We start from the raw sequence: 17,820 nt of genomic DNA, 5'->3' as shown, positions 1-17,820 counted from the left end.
TTGTCAGGGTTAGGGTTACTCTAATGGGTAACAGATACTTCCAGAGATGGGGTTACAAGTTCTCACTACAGTGCAGACATGCCCCTTGGTTATGGTTACTCCCTTAAGTAGGGAATACTCCCAGGGGTAAGGTTACGAGTGTTACCTATAGTGGAGACACGTCCAGGGTTAGAGTTACTCTCAGAGGTCGGGTTATGTTAACATAAAGCACAGAGTTCACATATCTAGCGAACATTCCTTAGTCTAGGTATGATAACCTTTGCAGAGAGAAAACAGGTCTTTGGTATTGATATAACTAGATAAAATCAGAGCCAGGTCATACAGGGCAGTTGTGAGCGTATAGAACGGTGTCACACACATGGATGACGAGTCATAAACACCCTGGGAGGAGGAGAGGGAGGCTCGCCCAAGTGTAGGGATATCTCCTTATAGAAGATAAAACCACAAATATAGATATTTACCAGATACAAGGGAAACTAATGTAAGGTTTACCTAACATAAGACATTAATGTTCCTACAACATATAAATGCAGACGACAGTTTGTTAGATGAAACATTTTATATCTAAATAAAAAATATTCTGGTAAATTATGTAAATAAATTTATTGACTTCAGTAACTGATATTGTGTGATATCAAAATATTTATAAACATTGCTGAACAAAATGTGTGATCTGTAATATTTCTTATACAAAAATGAGGCTGCCTGTTCTTGTGTTCGTATGTGCTTTAAAGTTACCTCCCTTGTTTGGCTTGTGCAAGACAAGACATTGTCTCCCTTTGTGTCCTTGTGCTGTGGAGTGTGATAGACAAGAGAATGTAACTGTATGTGTTTCTTTGTGAAAAAATAATCACTTTTACGACCGAATCTGGTGTAAGCAGGTAGATCAATATTGAACTCGTTAACAAAGAGCTCTTATGATTATCATGGCTTGTTTGAATACATCTAATCTATTGCTTTTTTTTCTCATTTCTGTGACTTTATATTCAACTGCAATTTACATTAATATATATTATGGTATAAGAGATGGATTAATGTATGAAAACTTAGCGGTAATGTCCATATCATAATACTAAATGTGGAGATATCCAATGTAAGTGAAAGAGATTTGAATGTTTCCTACTTCACGCTGTGATGTGTTTGTTGTGTGACTACTCAGGTTTGTGGGTAACATGCAGAGGGAAACTGCTATTGACCGACTCAAGGGGCTGCAAAATGGAACCTTCCTCATACGAGTCAGTGAAAACCCAGGCCGTAAGGGCGAGCTCTCCCTGAGCATCAAGTAAGTACCAGGATACCAAGATAAAAGGACAAATTGGCCTATTGTGCATTATTTGTCAGTTTCAATATAAGAAGTAACAAAAATAAAATAAGTTAGAATCATGAAAAGAAATTAATATTTTTCAAATGGTGTTTGAGAAAAAATTTCATTGCATTGATCAAAAGATGACTTTAAATAAATGTCTTTCGTTAAAAATGTGTGAAAATCATTATTTTCATAATATTTGTTTTTTTCAGACAAATATTTATCTTCTTTATGACTTTAATGGATTTATATCAGAAATAAGCATGGTTAACTTGATTGATTAGGAAGAATACAACTGATTGATAATGAAGAATGAGATTACAAAAAAATAGAACTAAATCATACTGGCTCTTAATCTTGATAGTATAGCTTCTCATAGATCTGGCTCTAAATCATTCAAGCTACAGAAAGCATGTAGTTTTCTTTTACTAAGCATGCATTATCTATATGCTCACAACCTTATCAGATGTGCCCTTTACCACATGAAGCAAACAAAACATAAATGTAACTATATTTATCAGAAGGCAAAACAACACCATTTACTGCAGTAAATTTCAAACTATTTACCCAAAATGAACCCCTATGGATATTAAAATTATTGATTCTAAAACTGACCTGTATTTACCCCATATGAACCCTAATGGAGATGGCCAGCTTTTACCACATTCAATTCAAAAGAGAGATTTTCTCAGAGAACCTCAAACACAATATCTCTATTTTCACGTGTGTATTGTGGATTGCTATAACTGACCCCCATGGAGACTGACAGTATTGAAGTAGAATAACACATATCTACTTAACCCAATGAATCCAAAGGAAGACTCAAATGAAACTCAATGAAGTCAAAACAATGTGACACCTCTCCGACTTAAGCAGGACAATGTGACATATTTTTTACTTATACAGAACAGTAGGACATCTATAACTTACGAAGGATAAAGTGATATATCTGTGACTTACTAAGGATAAAGTGACATCTCTATGACTTAAAAAGATTAAAGTGACACCTCTGTGACTTACTTAAGAAGGATAAAGTGACACCTCTGTGACTTACTAAGAATAAAGTGACACCTCTATGATTTGAGAAGGATAGTGACATCTCTGTGACTTAAGAAGGATAAAGTGACACCTCTGTGACTTGAGAAGGGTAGAGTGACACATCTGTGACTTACTAAGTATGAAGTAATATCTTTGTGATTTAAGAAGGATAAAGTGACACCTCTATGACTTACTAAGTATAACGTGACACCTCTGTGACTTGAGAAGAATAAAGTGACACCTCTGTGACTTGAGAAGGATAAAGTGACACCTCTGTGACTTGAGAAGAATAAAGTGACACCTCTGTAACTTATGAAGTATAAAGTAACAGCTCTGTGATTTAAGAAGGATAAAGTGACACCTCTGTGACTTACTAAGTATAAAGTGACATCTCTGTGATTTAAGAAGGATAAAGTGACACCTCTGTGACTTGAGAAGAATAAAGTGACACCTCTGTAACTTATGAAGTATAATGTAACAGCTCTGTGATTTAAGAAGGATAAAGTGACACCTCTGTGACTTACTAAGTATGAAGTGACATCTCTGTGATTTACGAAGGTTAAAGTGACACATAAGAAGGATAAAGTGACACCTCTGTGACTGAGTGACTGAAGAAGGATTAAGTGACACCTCTGTGACAAAGGAAGGATTAAGTGACACCTCTGTGACATAAGAAGTATAAAGTGCCACCTCTGTGATTTACGAAGGATAAAGTGACATCTCTGTGACATAAGAAGGATTAATTGACACCTCTGTGACTTAAGAGGGATAAAGTGACACCTCTGTGACTTAAGAGGGATAAAGTGACATCTCTGTGACATAAGAAGATTAAAGTGACACCTCTGTGACTTAAACAGGATTAAGTGACACCTCTGTGACTTAAAAAGGATACAGTGACACCTCTGTGACTTGATGTGACTGCCTAGATGCATACAGGTGCTATATGTATCTAATTGAAATTTTCATAAGCCATTCTTAATATCTTAAGCTGTGTTTTCTTGCCTGTGACATGACCAGAACACCTGTCTATTGTGCATGTGATGTATATGTTATATGATAAGGCATGGTATTATTCCCACATTTACCAATTCTATTTCATGTATGTTTTTTATGCTCCTAAAAGTTATAATATCATGGGAGCATATAGTCGTAGCTTTGTCCTTCTGTTTCCTTGTCTGTATGTGTTCAAAACAAATCATTGAAGAGAAAAAATTCTAGAGTTTTAGGTCAGTATGTAATCAGTCAAGACAAAAGAAGCTGTATTTAGATTGAAATTTTGCAAAAATAAATTCTATGTAAGTCAATTTTGGTTGATTGGAGGCTTATATGTCTAGAGGAAGGCAAGAAGCTTTTTGATTTTCGGGTCACTAAGTGAAAGTCACAGTGGCTGTAAATCGTTTGTTTGTTTATGTTTCAAGTCCCATTAACAGCTATGGTTATAGACTGAAATTTTAGGAAAGTGTTGGTTTTTGGATGCCAATTTTTGAGGATACTTCAGATCTACACCAAAGCTTGATTGTTGGTGCAAATAGGAAGAGGAAGATTTCTATTGATTTTAGAATACTAGGTCAAAGTCAAGCTATAAATAGCTTGGAAATAGATGGATATCACCCTTTTGAACAATTGATTATGGGGTTGCTAGGTGACAAATAATGTAAAGGTGGGTTTAAATAGAGGAGTTGGGTTCTGGAACTGGAAAAAAATGTTATATTTCAACACAAACCAGGAGCTTATTTTGGAGGGTGGGGGGTGGGGGGTGGGGGGGGAATCTTGTTCAATTCTACTGTTGCTGTGATGATGTAACCGTCTGTCAGTGATCGAGATGGCTTCCTCTTCAACTTCTATGTTCAGTTATATCTTCTCTTTAGATTATCACTACTTATTTAAAGTTTTGATAAAAGTTCAGAATTGTTATAATTTATTAAACGTTTGTAGCTACATGTATACTTAATGAAATATGAGATAGGTATATATTGTTAGTCTTCCCTCCAACCACATACCGTCCTAACATCTAATAACATACATAACTCCAATGTACTATACTGATAACTATCCGAGTTCCGTCACTGCATGACCTTTGGCCTGCTTGTATGGACACTATTCCTTCTCTTCTTTCTAGATATGATAACCAAGTACGCCATATCCGAGTGGAACGTAACGCAGAAAATTACTTTTTCTTGGCGGATACCAACTTCTTTAAGTCCTTGCCTGTGAGTATATATATATATGCATTAGGCTGAAATGCTACTAATTCAGAGCCACATTGCTACGCAAGCTACAAGCTACACAGACATCTCCAAGTAAGATAATATTTTGTGAAATTAAGAGTTTGATTCAGTAGATAAAAACTACTGCACATAGGTGATTTGTACTAACACCAATTGTTACTTGAGGACGAAAAGATGTGTGAATAGAAATAAAAAAGATGAAAAATAAAAATTTCAGGTAAATTTGGTTTGACTCAGCTGAAGCTTTGAGATATTGTGTCAGTGTGGTCAGTAGCAGTGTGGCTATTTTGTTGAGTCTACCAGCTGACCATTTTCTAAGGTGTGTTTATTTTTAGAGCAACTGAAGGGGTCAAGAATATCAAAATCCACAAAGAGGACAGCTACTATTATCTTAACGTCGATAAATACTTTCATAATTTGAATGTAAGTATGGTAAAAAAAAAAAATCCTGTTTACCCAAGATAGAGCTCCTTCTTAGGATTTTTAGGTCACCTTTCATCTGATGTTGTGTGTCGTCCATAAACTTTTTAAATTTTTGACTGAAAAAACGGTGAATGGAATAGAATCATCCTTGGTGGAAGAGGTTATCAATTCATAAAATTGGGGTTCCTGCCCTTACCTCAAAGGGAAAATAACCAATACATGTATTTCAAAAATCTTCTTCCCTCGACTCAGATGTACTAGAATCAAATTCTCTTCATGGGTGGAAAGATCATCATGGGCTTTATCTAAATTGTATATTTGGGGACATTTTTCAAAACTGTGCTTTACTTCTAGAAAAGCCTGGAACATTTAGATTTATGTTTATTGATATGGAATTTGCTGTTTAGCAAGTGCCCCAATCCCTTTTTTTGTCTAAATATATACACAATAAAATTTACTGACAGTTGAAAATATTGTCTCTTTCGACTGAGTTTAGACGGTTTTGCAATCATTCCAATTTTCCAAAATTGCTAAGCACCCAGGAGAATTATTTTGTCAGATTTGGAAGCCAGAAATGTATGTTGATATTCAAAAAGTTAACATAATGTTGTTGTTATAGGTTTAATATTTAAATTTGATCTTGGAAACCGGTTATACTTTAAAGATTGTGAAAGTGTGCCTAGCTAACACAGTGAGTGTTCATTAGTATGTGTCATGGTTGTGACAGGGACAGTTAACATATGCTTGATAGCTACTGAGGTTATAAAAACAATTTACAGTTGTGTGATTGCACAATGCACTAAAATGACCGTGCGCAAATCATGCACACACAGTCTGCACATAGTATGCACAACAATCAGGCACACCATTATGTGACAAAACTTGCTTATATTTGGGATTTGGTAACATCGGTTGATTGTTCTTACAGAGACTCCAGTGAAATACAGTAATAGTATATGCACAGAGACTCGAGTGAAATACAGTAATCATATATGTACAGAGACTCCAGTGAAATACAGTAATCGTATACATACAGAGACTCGAGTGAAATACAGTAATCGCATATGTACAGAGACTCGAGTGAAACACAGTAATCGTATATGTACAGAGACTCGAGTGAAAATACAGTAATAATATATATACAGAGACTTAAGTGAAATACAGTAATCGTATATATACAGAGACTCGAGTGAAAATACAGTAATCATATATGTACAGAGACTCCAGTGAAATACAGTAATCGTATATATACAGAGACTCCAGTGAAATACAGTAATCGTATATATACAGAGACTCCAGTGAAATACAGTAATCGTATATCTACAGAGACTCCAGTGAAATACAGTAATCGTATATATACAGAGACTCCAGTGAAATACAGTAATCGTATATATACAGAGACTCGAGTGAACTACAGTAATCGTATATGTACAGAGACTCCAGTGAAATACAGCAATCGTATATATACAGAGACTCCAGTGAAAATACAGTTATCGTATATGTACAGAGACTCGAGTGAAATACAGTAATCGTATATGTACTGTGACTCGAGTGAAAATACAGTAATCGTATATATACAGAGACTCCAGTGAAATACAGTAATCGTATATGCACAGAGACTCGAGTGAAATACAGTAATCATATATGTACAGAGACTCCAGTGAAATACAGTAATCGTATACATACAGAGACTCGAGTGAAAATACAGTAATCGTATATGTACAGAGACTCGAGTGAAATACAGTAATCGTATATGTTTTGAATATCAGGAAAGATATAGGTTTAAATACAAAATTGTATTCCTTAATAGATATCGACCAGGACACCTATCCAACCACTAAACGCTAGCTGTCACAGTTTTGTGCACATTGTTATCGCATAGTATTTCATCATGTCCACATTGCACGTCGTGTGCGTACACTGCACATGGTGTAACGGTGACCGATCCCACAACTGTACCCTGTAGGGGTTGGCATTAATGCATATATCTTGGTTTCATTGTAATTTCATTTTTTTATTTTTTTCGAGAATTATTACTTGTGATGGTGAGGCTTATTTAGCTGTTTAACATGTTTTACACACAGGACCTGGTCGAGTACTATCAACATAACTCGCTCAAGGACAGCTTCCCCGGAGTTGATACAACCCTCATACATCCTTTCAAGTCACAGACAGGAGGGGCTACTGGACCAGGTACATACTAGGACCATCTCACCTGCTTAAGGCTTACTAAGCTGACAGAGAATCAGGAAAAGAAGTGGAATGATAGTCTTTTTAATAGAAAGTTTGAAGTTAATTTAACAAAAGTTCTTGATATCATTGAGTAAAAAGTGAACATTATTAGATAGGTAGACTTGTGTAAACATGTAAGCTTTAACTCACTTACTAAGTGTTTTCCACTTTTAAATTGATATTATTGAGATACTAATGATACATTTAAATTCATTCAATCTTCCAGAAGGATGTAAGCTATCAGATTTGAATAGATAGATTTCACTGCAGGTGACATTTTTGCTACTTTTAATCGTGTGTTTGTTGCATGATAGGTCCACGTTGTCTTGGTTACGCGGTGGCTGTGTATGATTACGCAGCCACAGCTACGACACAACTGTCTCTGAGTCGGGGCGACAGAGTGGCCATCTTCAGCAAAACAGGAAGTGACAAGGGCTGGTGGAAGGGAGAGCACTGTGGTTCACATAAAGTAAGTAACACAGGGAAGTATTCTTCCCTCACAAATTATCTGGGAGAACATTTCTCCTCGCAAAAATCAGTGAAAAGAAAAAAACTTCTTCCCACACAAATTAAGTGACAAGGGAAACCCTTTCCTCTCACCACGAAAGTGATATGGAGGATCATGAGGACTTCCATCCAAACAAAGTGATATGGAGGACATGAGGCCTTCCATCCAAACAAAGTGATATGGAGGATCATGAGAATTTCCATCAAAACAAAGTGATATGGAGGATCATGAGGACTTCCATCCAAACAAAGTGATATAGAGGATCATGAGGACTTCCATCCAAACAAAGTGACAAGAAGAACCTATCTGTCCACACAAACGGACAAAAAAACTCCCCACACAAATCAAGGAACTCTCCCCACTCAATGTGACAAGGAAAATACTTTTGGCCACGCAAAGTGACTACAGTTTTCCTCAAGCGAATTAAATGACAAGGAAAATACATCTCCACCCAAAGGACAGCTTGTCAACTTAGATAACACCCTGTCATTGATCAGTATTTAACCACAGTATATTGGCAAAGGCAGCCATCTACCTTAATTAACAACTTAGGTCATTGCCACATTGAATGAACAGACAACTTGAAAGATCACGAAATTAATCAGATGTAATCTGATGGTACTTCTCAATCACATTTTTCAATTCACACATTTTAGATGAGTCAATCATTTAAAAAAGAAAACCATCCTTTGAAAAAATAATCATATGGATTCCCAATAATTATTTCAAACAATCAGATGTCTCCATTATTTCAGTGTTTGATCATCCTTTTTCCCCCACAAAGATAAATTGCAAGGGAGATCACTGCTCTTAAACAACGAAGATTATTGCTCCTCATAAATAGGTGACAAGGGAGATAATTTCTATCCACACAAAGGAACTTGTAATAGAAAGTACTGCTCCTCAAACAGTAATAGTAATATGTAAAGAAAACTGCTTTATACTGTACATTCATTATAAATCATTGACTCTGCGTTATAACTAGCTCTTACATATTTCTTTCTCTATCATTCTAGGTTGGATACTTCCCATTGGCATACGTCAGAGAGGAGGAGGACGAATGATAAGGCAATTTGACCTCCAAAGGTCACAAGAAACTTAGCACCCCCTGGTGTTGGATCGAAGACGCTGTTGTTCAGGGGAGACAATCAGTGGGGATATATAAATCACCCATGTAATGGGTCATCTGCTTATGTATCATGTGAATATTGGATTAATATTCCATAATTTATCATATTCATCTTAGATAACCACCTTTATATCTGTCACTGTGGACAAGGTCTGGAGGACGGCTCCAGTGGGAGGTTATCATGGCTCAAAGCTATGTAAACTCATGTTTGATGTCAATAGTGTACATATGCAGACTTTTCTCACTTACGACATGTGAAGTATACATCATCCGTATAGTTTGTGATACATAATGCACAGTGTCGTATGGTCAGAGTACAAACAATATGTGACATAGCACACAGTATTTGTGTCAGTGTACAGAGTGGCGGTGTAAAGTGTCACTGTACAGAGCGTTGGTGTACAGACAGGGTGGCGGTGTACAGTGTCACTGTACAGAGCGTTGGTGTACAGACTATATGAGGCATGAAACACAAAGCACTGCAACCTAGTACACAGAGTACCTTAACATGGAATTTGTCACCATGCATAAGGAAGGTGTTACACGGTACTTCAAGTACATGGAACGTGTGATAATAGGCAGGCGATGTGTCCAGGACTGATAGCAATAATAAATACAAACTGTCTTTATTATATAAAGATCTATTGAGCATTGATTACATATATACATGAGTGAACTAATATTCTAACATACATATTGCTGTAGATATTACATTATCACCACTCCAGCCCACCCATTTTGTCTTACCCATCACTGTACCTGGTATTCCATCTATGGAAATGTGTTACATCTGTTCAGTTATTGTATACATGTACTACTGTGTACAATACATCAGTTACTTCATTAACTTAACCATTATGATCGTTATATTTCTAATTTAAAGAAAGCAAGAGACAAATTCATTCGGCAGAATACTTCAATATTTTCACTGGTGTTAAGTATTGGTATTCTGTCTAATTGCTGAAATATCATGATAAACAAGAGGAAACTTATAAGCTCCTCTTAATACTCTAGGGTGAAGCCAATGTTTAGAATCACCTGTCATTGAATACCTTGTACATAAACCTCAACTAACCAGCAAACACATGGACGTTCATGGAGATCCCTTTGTTTACAGAGCTAAACAGTGATAACATATCACAGATGTGCTATATATAGATATTTATATAATTAGGTATGTGTTTGAGCATTGTATTTATATATCTTTGCTTACACATTCAAACATAATTTGGTCCTTTATATGCTAGACATATAGAGAAGCAACACATCACATTATCAGTGTGATAAACTAATGGATCTGGCTTAACTACCATTGGTATATGTGTTAGTTACTGCCAGAATTATACTAGAGTAGGATTCTAATTTTACTGTGGTCATTTGATATGACATTTGTTACCCCCGTCTGATAGAGGACTTAAGTTTCCATTGCCACGTTCTACTCTTGTTTGATAGAGGACTTGAAGGATCTTTCCCTATCTTGAGAGTAGGACAATGAAATTTCCCCCCCAAGAAGAAATTCAAGACCGTTTAACCCCAGGCTACTTAAACCCGAAGTATAGACAGTCAAAAATCTTCTCTGAGGGTAGAGATGTCTCCTACCTTCAAGATAGAGATTGAGCCTTTTTCTCCCTGTTTTTCCTCAAAATCACTTTTTATTAGAAAAAAACCAAAAGCTGATGCATTGATTGCATAGTTTTCAGCAAACCCATTGAGTTATCTTCTGTAACCTGCTGTTATTGACTAATGTCAATGCAATGTTGATGTGATATCTTAAATAAATAAATATACACCATTTGATATAGTTCTCTATCTAGCTAACATAAGCCATTCTAAAGCGCTTTACAGTACATAGATAAACAATTTTATATAGTCAATACAATAAGCATATATATATATATATATTAATTAATACAATATTGAGGAATTCGCAGGAGCTGCCTTATCAGGCGCTAACTACTAGTCCTATGCCACCTGGCTAATATCTCCCTATGTGTGTATGCCTGTGTGTGTGCTGGAGATGTATTGTGTTCTGTTTGTATTGGGACCGTGCTTCCAACGGTACCATTTATAGTGCCACCTCACTTGAATGCTACAGCACAAATACCGCAACACCCACCCCAGACCATTTTATACTCCACCTGGGTTGTTGGAGTGTGGGCAGGAGAAAAACATTTTCTCTGACTATTCCATGCGTACGGCGACTTCAGGGATCGAACCCCAGCCGAACCCTGGCCGCCTGCTTGGAAGGCTGGAGTGTTAACCAGTTGACCAATCCGCCCATAATCTTACAATCACTATAGCTATGAAATACCCTTGTATTTACCCTAGGGTAACACAGACAAATGTTTCCCTGACCGTGTGGATATCTCTGTCGGATGGGGGAGGAATAGTTATTTATTTCCACACTTTCTGTCTTTTTTTGAATAGTTCTATTTCCATTATTTAAAAGTCATGTACATGTATGTATCAATAAAATCATCATGATAAAAACTAGTTGCATCAATATACTGATAAAGATATATAAAAGGCATATTCGTTGTTAAATCAAGAAATGTAATTATCAAGTAGGTTTATACGAAATGTTTCATAAATACATTCAACCGCTGACAACATGGTAAACCTGTTCAGATTTGGTGGATTTTTAAAATGACCTGAACACTATGAAATGGCATGAAGTTTTGTGATATTAATTGATCTAAATAATAGAATCAGGTTGATATCATTTGGCTGAAAATTCACAATAAATTGATTAAATTGGTATAGACAATACATTGTTATAGTATCTCAAATGAACTTTTAAAGTATATAATAAAGAAGCAATAGAAATTATGACTTTTTACATTTTGATTTTCAATTGAATTAAGTTTTATCAATAAGCACTTCCATACATTTTGTATCCTGTATTACACTGTATTACATTTTTCTAATTTTGACTTGATAAACAATGAATACCTTTTGCAGGACAATGATAATTTAAGCTGTATTGAAAACAAACCTTGTTGAGGATATACTACAATATGTAGTGGTTATTGGCATAGGAACATAGAAGTTACATTAAGTAACGCTGATGTCCATTACGACAGCACAATTTCTTGTGTAATATATACAGTATGTATGACACTGATATAACATGTATTAAAATGTCATGATGTGTCATTATTTTGGATACCAGTTTACATTGCATAATAGTACGTACAACATCACAATCTCTGTGTACTTTGCTTAAGTATATGATGTCATTGCACACAGTAAACCTGTTTACAATGAACCTCTCCAAAACCATCAATTTAGCTGAAAATGAGATTATTAGTACACGTGTAACTGTTTGTGACGAAAGAAAAGTGAAAGGACCAGTATTTAATGCTTAAAGGAATGAGTAAATGAAAATAAAAATATCTTGACCCTGAGTTCACTGTAGGTATTGGTTGCTGTTACATTGTATTATTGTGTAACAAATTGGTCTATTATAACATGGCATTGCACATTGTATTGCATAGTTTCATTGAGCTTAAAATGACTATCTGCAATTACAATGACATATTGCTTTAAACTACAGAGCAGGCTAACTTGTGTCCTTGTTACATCTGATTAGTGCCCAAAAGGTACTATCACAGACAGGACATCTTATTGGTCCCCCACAGGTACTACCACAGGCAGGACATCTTATTGGACCCCCACAGGTACTACCACAGGCAGGACATCTTAGTGGTCCCCAACAGGTACTACCACAGACAGGACATCTGATTAGTCCTCCACAGGTACTACATCAGACAGGACATCTTATTGGTCCCCCATAGGTACTACCACAGACAGGACATCTTATTGGTGCCCCACAGGTACTACCACAGACAGGACCTCTTATTGGTCCCCCACAGGTACTACCGCAGACGGGACATCTTATTGGTCCCCAACAGATACTACCACAGACGGGACATCTTATTGGTCCGCAACAGGTACTACCACAGACGGGACATCTTCTTGGTCCCCCACAGGTCCTACCACAGACAGGACATCTTATTGGTGCCCCACATGTACTACCACAGACAGGACATCTTATTAGTCCCCCACAGGTACTACCACAGACAGGACCTCTTATTGGTCCCCCACAGGTACTACCCCAGACGGGACATCTTATTGGTCCCCCACAGGGACTACCACAGACAGGACATCTTATTGGCCCCCGACAGGTACTACACCAGACGGGACATCTTATTTGTCCCCCACAGGTACTACCACAGACAGGACCTCTTATTGGTCCCCCACAGGTACTACCACAAACGGGACATCTTATTGGTCCCCAACAGGAACTACCACAGACGGGACATCTTATTGGCCCCCAACAGGCACTACCACAGGCAGGACATCTTATTGGGCCCCAACAGGTACTACCACAGACGGGACAACTTATTGGTCCCCCACAGGTACTACCACAGACAGGACCTCTTATTGGTCCCCCACAGGTACTACCACAGACAGGACATCTTATTAATCCCCCACAGGTACTACCACAGGCAGGACATCTGATTGGTCCCCAACAGGTACTACCACAGGCGGGACATCTTATTGGTCCCCCACAGGGACTACCACAGGCAGGACATCTTATTGGGCCCCAACAGGTACTACCACAGACGGGACAACTTATTGGTCCCCCACAGGTACTACCACAAACGGGACATCTTATTGGTCCCCAACAGGTACTTCCACAGACGGGACATCTGATTAGTCCTCCGCAGGTACTACCACAGACAGGACATCTTATTAGTCCCCCACAGGTACTACCACAGGCAGGACATCTGATTGGTCCCCAACAGGTACTACCACAGCCGGGACATCTTATTGGTCCCCCACAGGTAATACCACAGACGGGACATCTGATTAGTCCCCAACAGGTACTACCACAGACAGGACATCTTATTGGACCCCCACAGGTACTACCACAGGCAGGACATCTGATTGGTCCCCAACAGGTACTACCACAGCCGGGACATCTTATTGGTCCCCCACAGGAACTACACCAGACGGGACATCTTATTGGTCCCCCATAGGTACTACCACAGACAGGACATCTTATTGGTCCCCCACAGGTACTACCACAGACGGGACATCTGATTAGTCCTCCACAGGTACTACCACAGACAGGACATCTTATTGGTCCCCCACAGGTACTACACCAGACGGGACATCTTATTGGTCCCCCACAGGTACTACCACAGACAGGACATCTGATTAGTCCCCCACTGATACTACCAGACGGCACAATATATTTACACTCTGTATGTCAGTCAGTCTGTCAATTTGTTCCCAGAATATCTTGTATACTCTTTCAACTACAATTGCCAAATTATGCATCACATGTTAAACCCGGGTCTTGTGCCTCCCAGTTTTACAAAGTTATGGCTGTTAGTTCACAGTACATCTTTTTGTCTGGGGCATACATATATGATAAACTCAGTCACCTACCATTGCAAAACCTGTATGTAAATACCTCTTGGATTGGTGGAGCTTCACTTACTAAGATAAAGTTTTGTTCCCCACTATACAGAGTTATGGCCTGTTTTTGATGCCTACTTTAGCCCGAAGATGGGGGACTAAGGATTGTTCACATGACTCTGTCTTTTGATAGGGCTTTGATCACACTTTGATCACAATTTGATCACACTATCATATGCATACAAATACAAGGTATAACATGTTTTCAATGTATCATTGATAATGTATAAGCTCTATACAATGTGTTGTATTATATCTACAATGTATCGGCTCTATACAATGTGTTGTATTATATCTACAATGTATCATCTCTATACAGTGTGTTGTATTATATCTACAATGTATAAGCTCTATACAATGTGTTGTATTATAGCTACAATGTATAAGCTCTATACAATGTGTTCGTCTAAACAGCGTATTATTCAACAGATCTGTAGAATGTGGTGAAGAAGTTTAGTGATGACAGATTTATGCAATGACTGTATAAAATATCTACTACATCTACAGTACTATCCCACCCTGGTATACAGACCAGTACTCAGAAACCCTGTTCATGTGGAACCGTATCAATACAAGTAGACTGGCTAGAACAGGGACATATTATAATTATCCACCATTGAGACTGTTAGCTAGTCTCTGTTACTAGTGCTGGTAGAATTTTCTGTTTTATTGTTGTGGAGTCTAAACAAAGAAATATTGGAATTGTTAATTTTAATTACATATATACCTAATAAAGAATCAATTAAACCGTTTTCATCATTAAGTCAAATATATTGCTACATAATCATTTACAGATTTTTTTATTTTTTTTTTAATTATTATGTTGCTGCTGAATGTTTGGTTTTGTAGGTATCAAGTTGAATATGTTGTGTAGCCATACAAAAATATAAAAATATAAAAATATAAAATGCCGCTTTCTTTTAATTTATAGAAGAAAAGTGTTTATGTGACCTACTTAGGCAATTCACGTATCCTGCCACAATGATGAAGCAGTCATTGCATCTGTTGTCTTTCAAACCACGCTTAATTAACATAATATGCTGAGACAGGAAAACTCCACTTGTATGTTTAATTCACACGAGTGGTGAGGTTCAATGATCTCCTGAAAACAAATGTCAGTTTATCAGTGTGAACATTAAAACCGACATCAAACTCCGACGACCAAATTCACTGTTGGGTGAAACTGGTTCAGGAGTATGAGGATCAGAAACTTGTTTAAGGAGTATGAGATCAGAAATTATTTAAGGAGTATGAGATCAGAAACTTATTTAAGGAGTATGAGGATCAGAAACTTGTTTAAGGAGTATGAGATCAGAAACTTGTTTAAGGAGTATGAGATCAGAAACTTGTTTAAGGAGTATGAGATCAGAAACTTATTTAAGGAGTATGAGGATCAGAAAACTTGTTTAAGGGTATGAGAATCAGAAACTTGTTTAGGGAGTATGAGGATCAGAATCTTGTTTAAGGTGTATGAGGATCAGAAACTTATTTAAGGAGTATGAGTATCATAAACTTATTTAATGAGTATGAGGATAAGAAACTTGTTAACTTGTTTGATGAGTATGAGGATCTGAAACTTGTTTAAGGGGTATGAGGATCAGAATCTTGTTTAAGGTGTATGAGGATCAGAAACTGGTTTAAGGTGTATGAGGATCAGAAAACTTGTTTAAGGACTATGAGGATCAGAAACTTGATCAGGTGTATGAGGATCAGAATCTTGTTTAAGGTGTATGAGGATCAGAATCTTGTTTAAGGTGTATGAGGATCAGAATCTTGTTTAAGGTGTATGAGGATCAGAATCTTGTTTAAGGTGTATGAGGATCAGAAACTTATTTAAGGAGTATGAGACCAGAAACTTACTTAAGGTGTATGAGGATCAGAAACTGGTTTAAGGTGTATGAGGATCAGAAACTCGTTTAAGGAGTATGAGAATCAGAAACTTGTTTAGGGAGTATGAGGATCAGGAACTTGTTTAAGGAGGATGAGGATCAGAAACTTATTTAAGGAGTATGAGGGTCAGAAACTTGTTAAAGAGTATGAGATCAGTAACTTATTTAAGGAGTATGAGGATCTGAAACTTGTTTAAGGAGTATGAGGATCAGAAACTTGTTTAAGGTGTATGAGGATCAGAAACTTGTTAAGTAGTATGAGGATTGAATCACTAATGTGCACCAAATTATAATTGATATTAATCCGCTTTGTATGAAAAAGAAACAAAACCAGAGATTGGAAGTAAAGGTTTGATGAGAATTGGATGAGGTGACTGTTGATGTAAAAGACCCAGCTAGATCCTACTAACATCAGATTTCACAGCAGGGTGGAGTACACTATATTTACACATGTGTAGCTTTGTCAATGAGTAATCATCATGTTTTTTAACAAGAAATGGTATATTATAATTCATGTTATCTATGTATGACAAGTAATATATGGTAAACTGAGAAATTAAACTACAATGAGATTGCATGGAGTGTTGTCATCCTTATTAACGTTACATGATGTAACATCACTTTGTCGATGCCGACAGAACACCGACCTCCATCAGTGAGACGAAACCCGCATGGGTGGAGTCATGTAGGCGATAAACCTGTCAACCAACCAACCAATCACTTTGTCAGGTAACATGAATGGCTTCTGAAGTAAACATTGAGCAAAAGACCGACACAGCCTGTATGGATCATCTGTTTTTAGCTCACCTGGCCCTTTATGGTGCGGCTTCCGTCTGGTGACAGGCGTCAACTTTTTACTTTAAACAACTTCTTCTCAGTAACCAAAAGGCCTAGGGTGATGATATTTGGCCAGTAACATGCTGGGGTAAAAGGCTACCAAGTTTGTTCAAATGAATTACCTTGACTTATATTCACGGTCACAGGGGTCAAATAAGTTTAAAACATTTACACAACTTCTTCTGAATAACTGAGAGGCCTAGGATATTGATAGTTGGCTAGTTACATGCTGGGATGAAGGGCCACCAAGTTTGTTTAAATAAATTACCTTGATTTATATTCAAGGTCAGGGGGATCAAATATGTATACAACATTTAAAAAACTTCTTCTGAATAACAAAAAGACATGGGATAATGATATTAGGCCAATAACATGCTGGAATGAAGTGCTACCAAGTTTGTTCAAATGAATGACCTTGATTCATATTCAAGGTCACTGGGGTGAAATATGTTAACATTTAACATTTTTAGCTCACCTGCCCAAAAGGCAAGTGAGCTTATACCATGGTGCGGCGTCCGTCGTCCACTGTCCATCCATCATCCGTTGTCCGTTCGTCGTTCGTCTGTTTGTCTGGCATCAACCTTTTACTTTAAACAACCTCTTTTCAGTAACCAAAAGGCCTACGATGATGATATTTGGCCAGTAGAATGCGGTAGAATGAAGGGCTACCAAGTTTGTTCAAATGAATGACCTTCATCCATTTTCAAGGTCTTCTGAATACCAAAGAGGCCTAGGATAAT

At 37.3% G+C, this 17,820-nt stretch overlaps 2 protein-coding genes across 10 annotated transcripts in view; both read left to right on the top strand.

The window, feature by feature from the left end:
* The window catches only part of LOC110466438 (protein vav-like), a 62,993-nt gene extending 52,288 nt beyond the window's left edge, over positions 1-10,705 (top strand). For 8 of the 9 annotated variants that reach the window (XM_021522953.1, XM_021522961.1, XM_021522986.1 and 5 more), the window contains 5 exons: positions 1,160-1,282; positions 4,464-4,554; positions 7,080-7,188; positions 7,542-7,696; positions 8,752-10,705. In XM_021522953.1, the coding sequence (XP_021378628.1) occupies positions 1,160-1,282; positions 4,464-4,554; positions 7,080-7,188; positions 7,542-7,696; positions 8,752-8,799 (526 nt within the window). In that variant the 3' untranslated portion in view covers positions 8,800-10,705. Of the gene's footprint in view, positions 1-1,159; positions 1,283-4,463; positions 4,555-4,907; positions 4,996-7,079; positions 7,189-7,541; positions 7,697-8,751 lie in introns of all 9 variants that reach the window. The other variant, XM_021522936.1, reaches the window with a different exon arrangement.
* A 2,188-nt stretch (positions 10,706-12,893) lies between these two features.
* LOC110466418 (formin-2-like) lies at positions 12,894-15,960 on the top strand. Its single transcript, XM_021522889.1, has 3 exons — positions 12,894-12,923; positions 12,974-13,655; positions 14,046-15,960. The coding sequence occupies exons 1-3, from the start codon at positions 12,894-12,896 to the stop codon at positions 14,423-14,425; spliced, it is 1,092 nt and encodes a 363-aa protein (XP_021378564.1). The 3' UTR covers positions 14,426-15,960.
* Positions 15,961-17,820: the final 1,860 nt, after the last annotated feature.

The sequence above is a fragment of the Mizuhopecten yessoensis genome, unplaced genomic scaffold (genome assembly GCF_002113885.1).
Source record: "Mizuhopecten yessoensis strain PY_sf001 unplaced genomic scaffold, ASM211388v2 scaffold1673, whole genome shotgun sequence".
NCBI classification, from domain to species: domain Eukaryota; kingdom Metazoa; phylum Mollusca; class Bivalvia; order Pectinida; family Pectinidae; genus Mizuhopecten; species Mizuhopecten yessoensis.
Note: the sequence above shows the minus strand (reverse complement) of the source record. Positions and strands in the feature narration are given on the sequence as shown.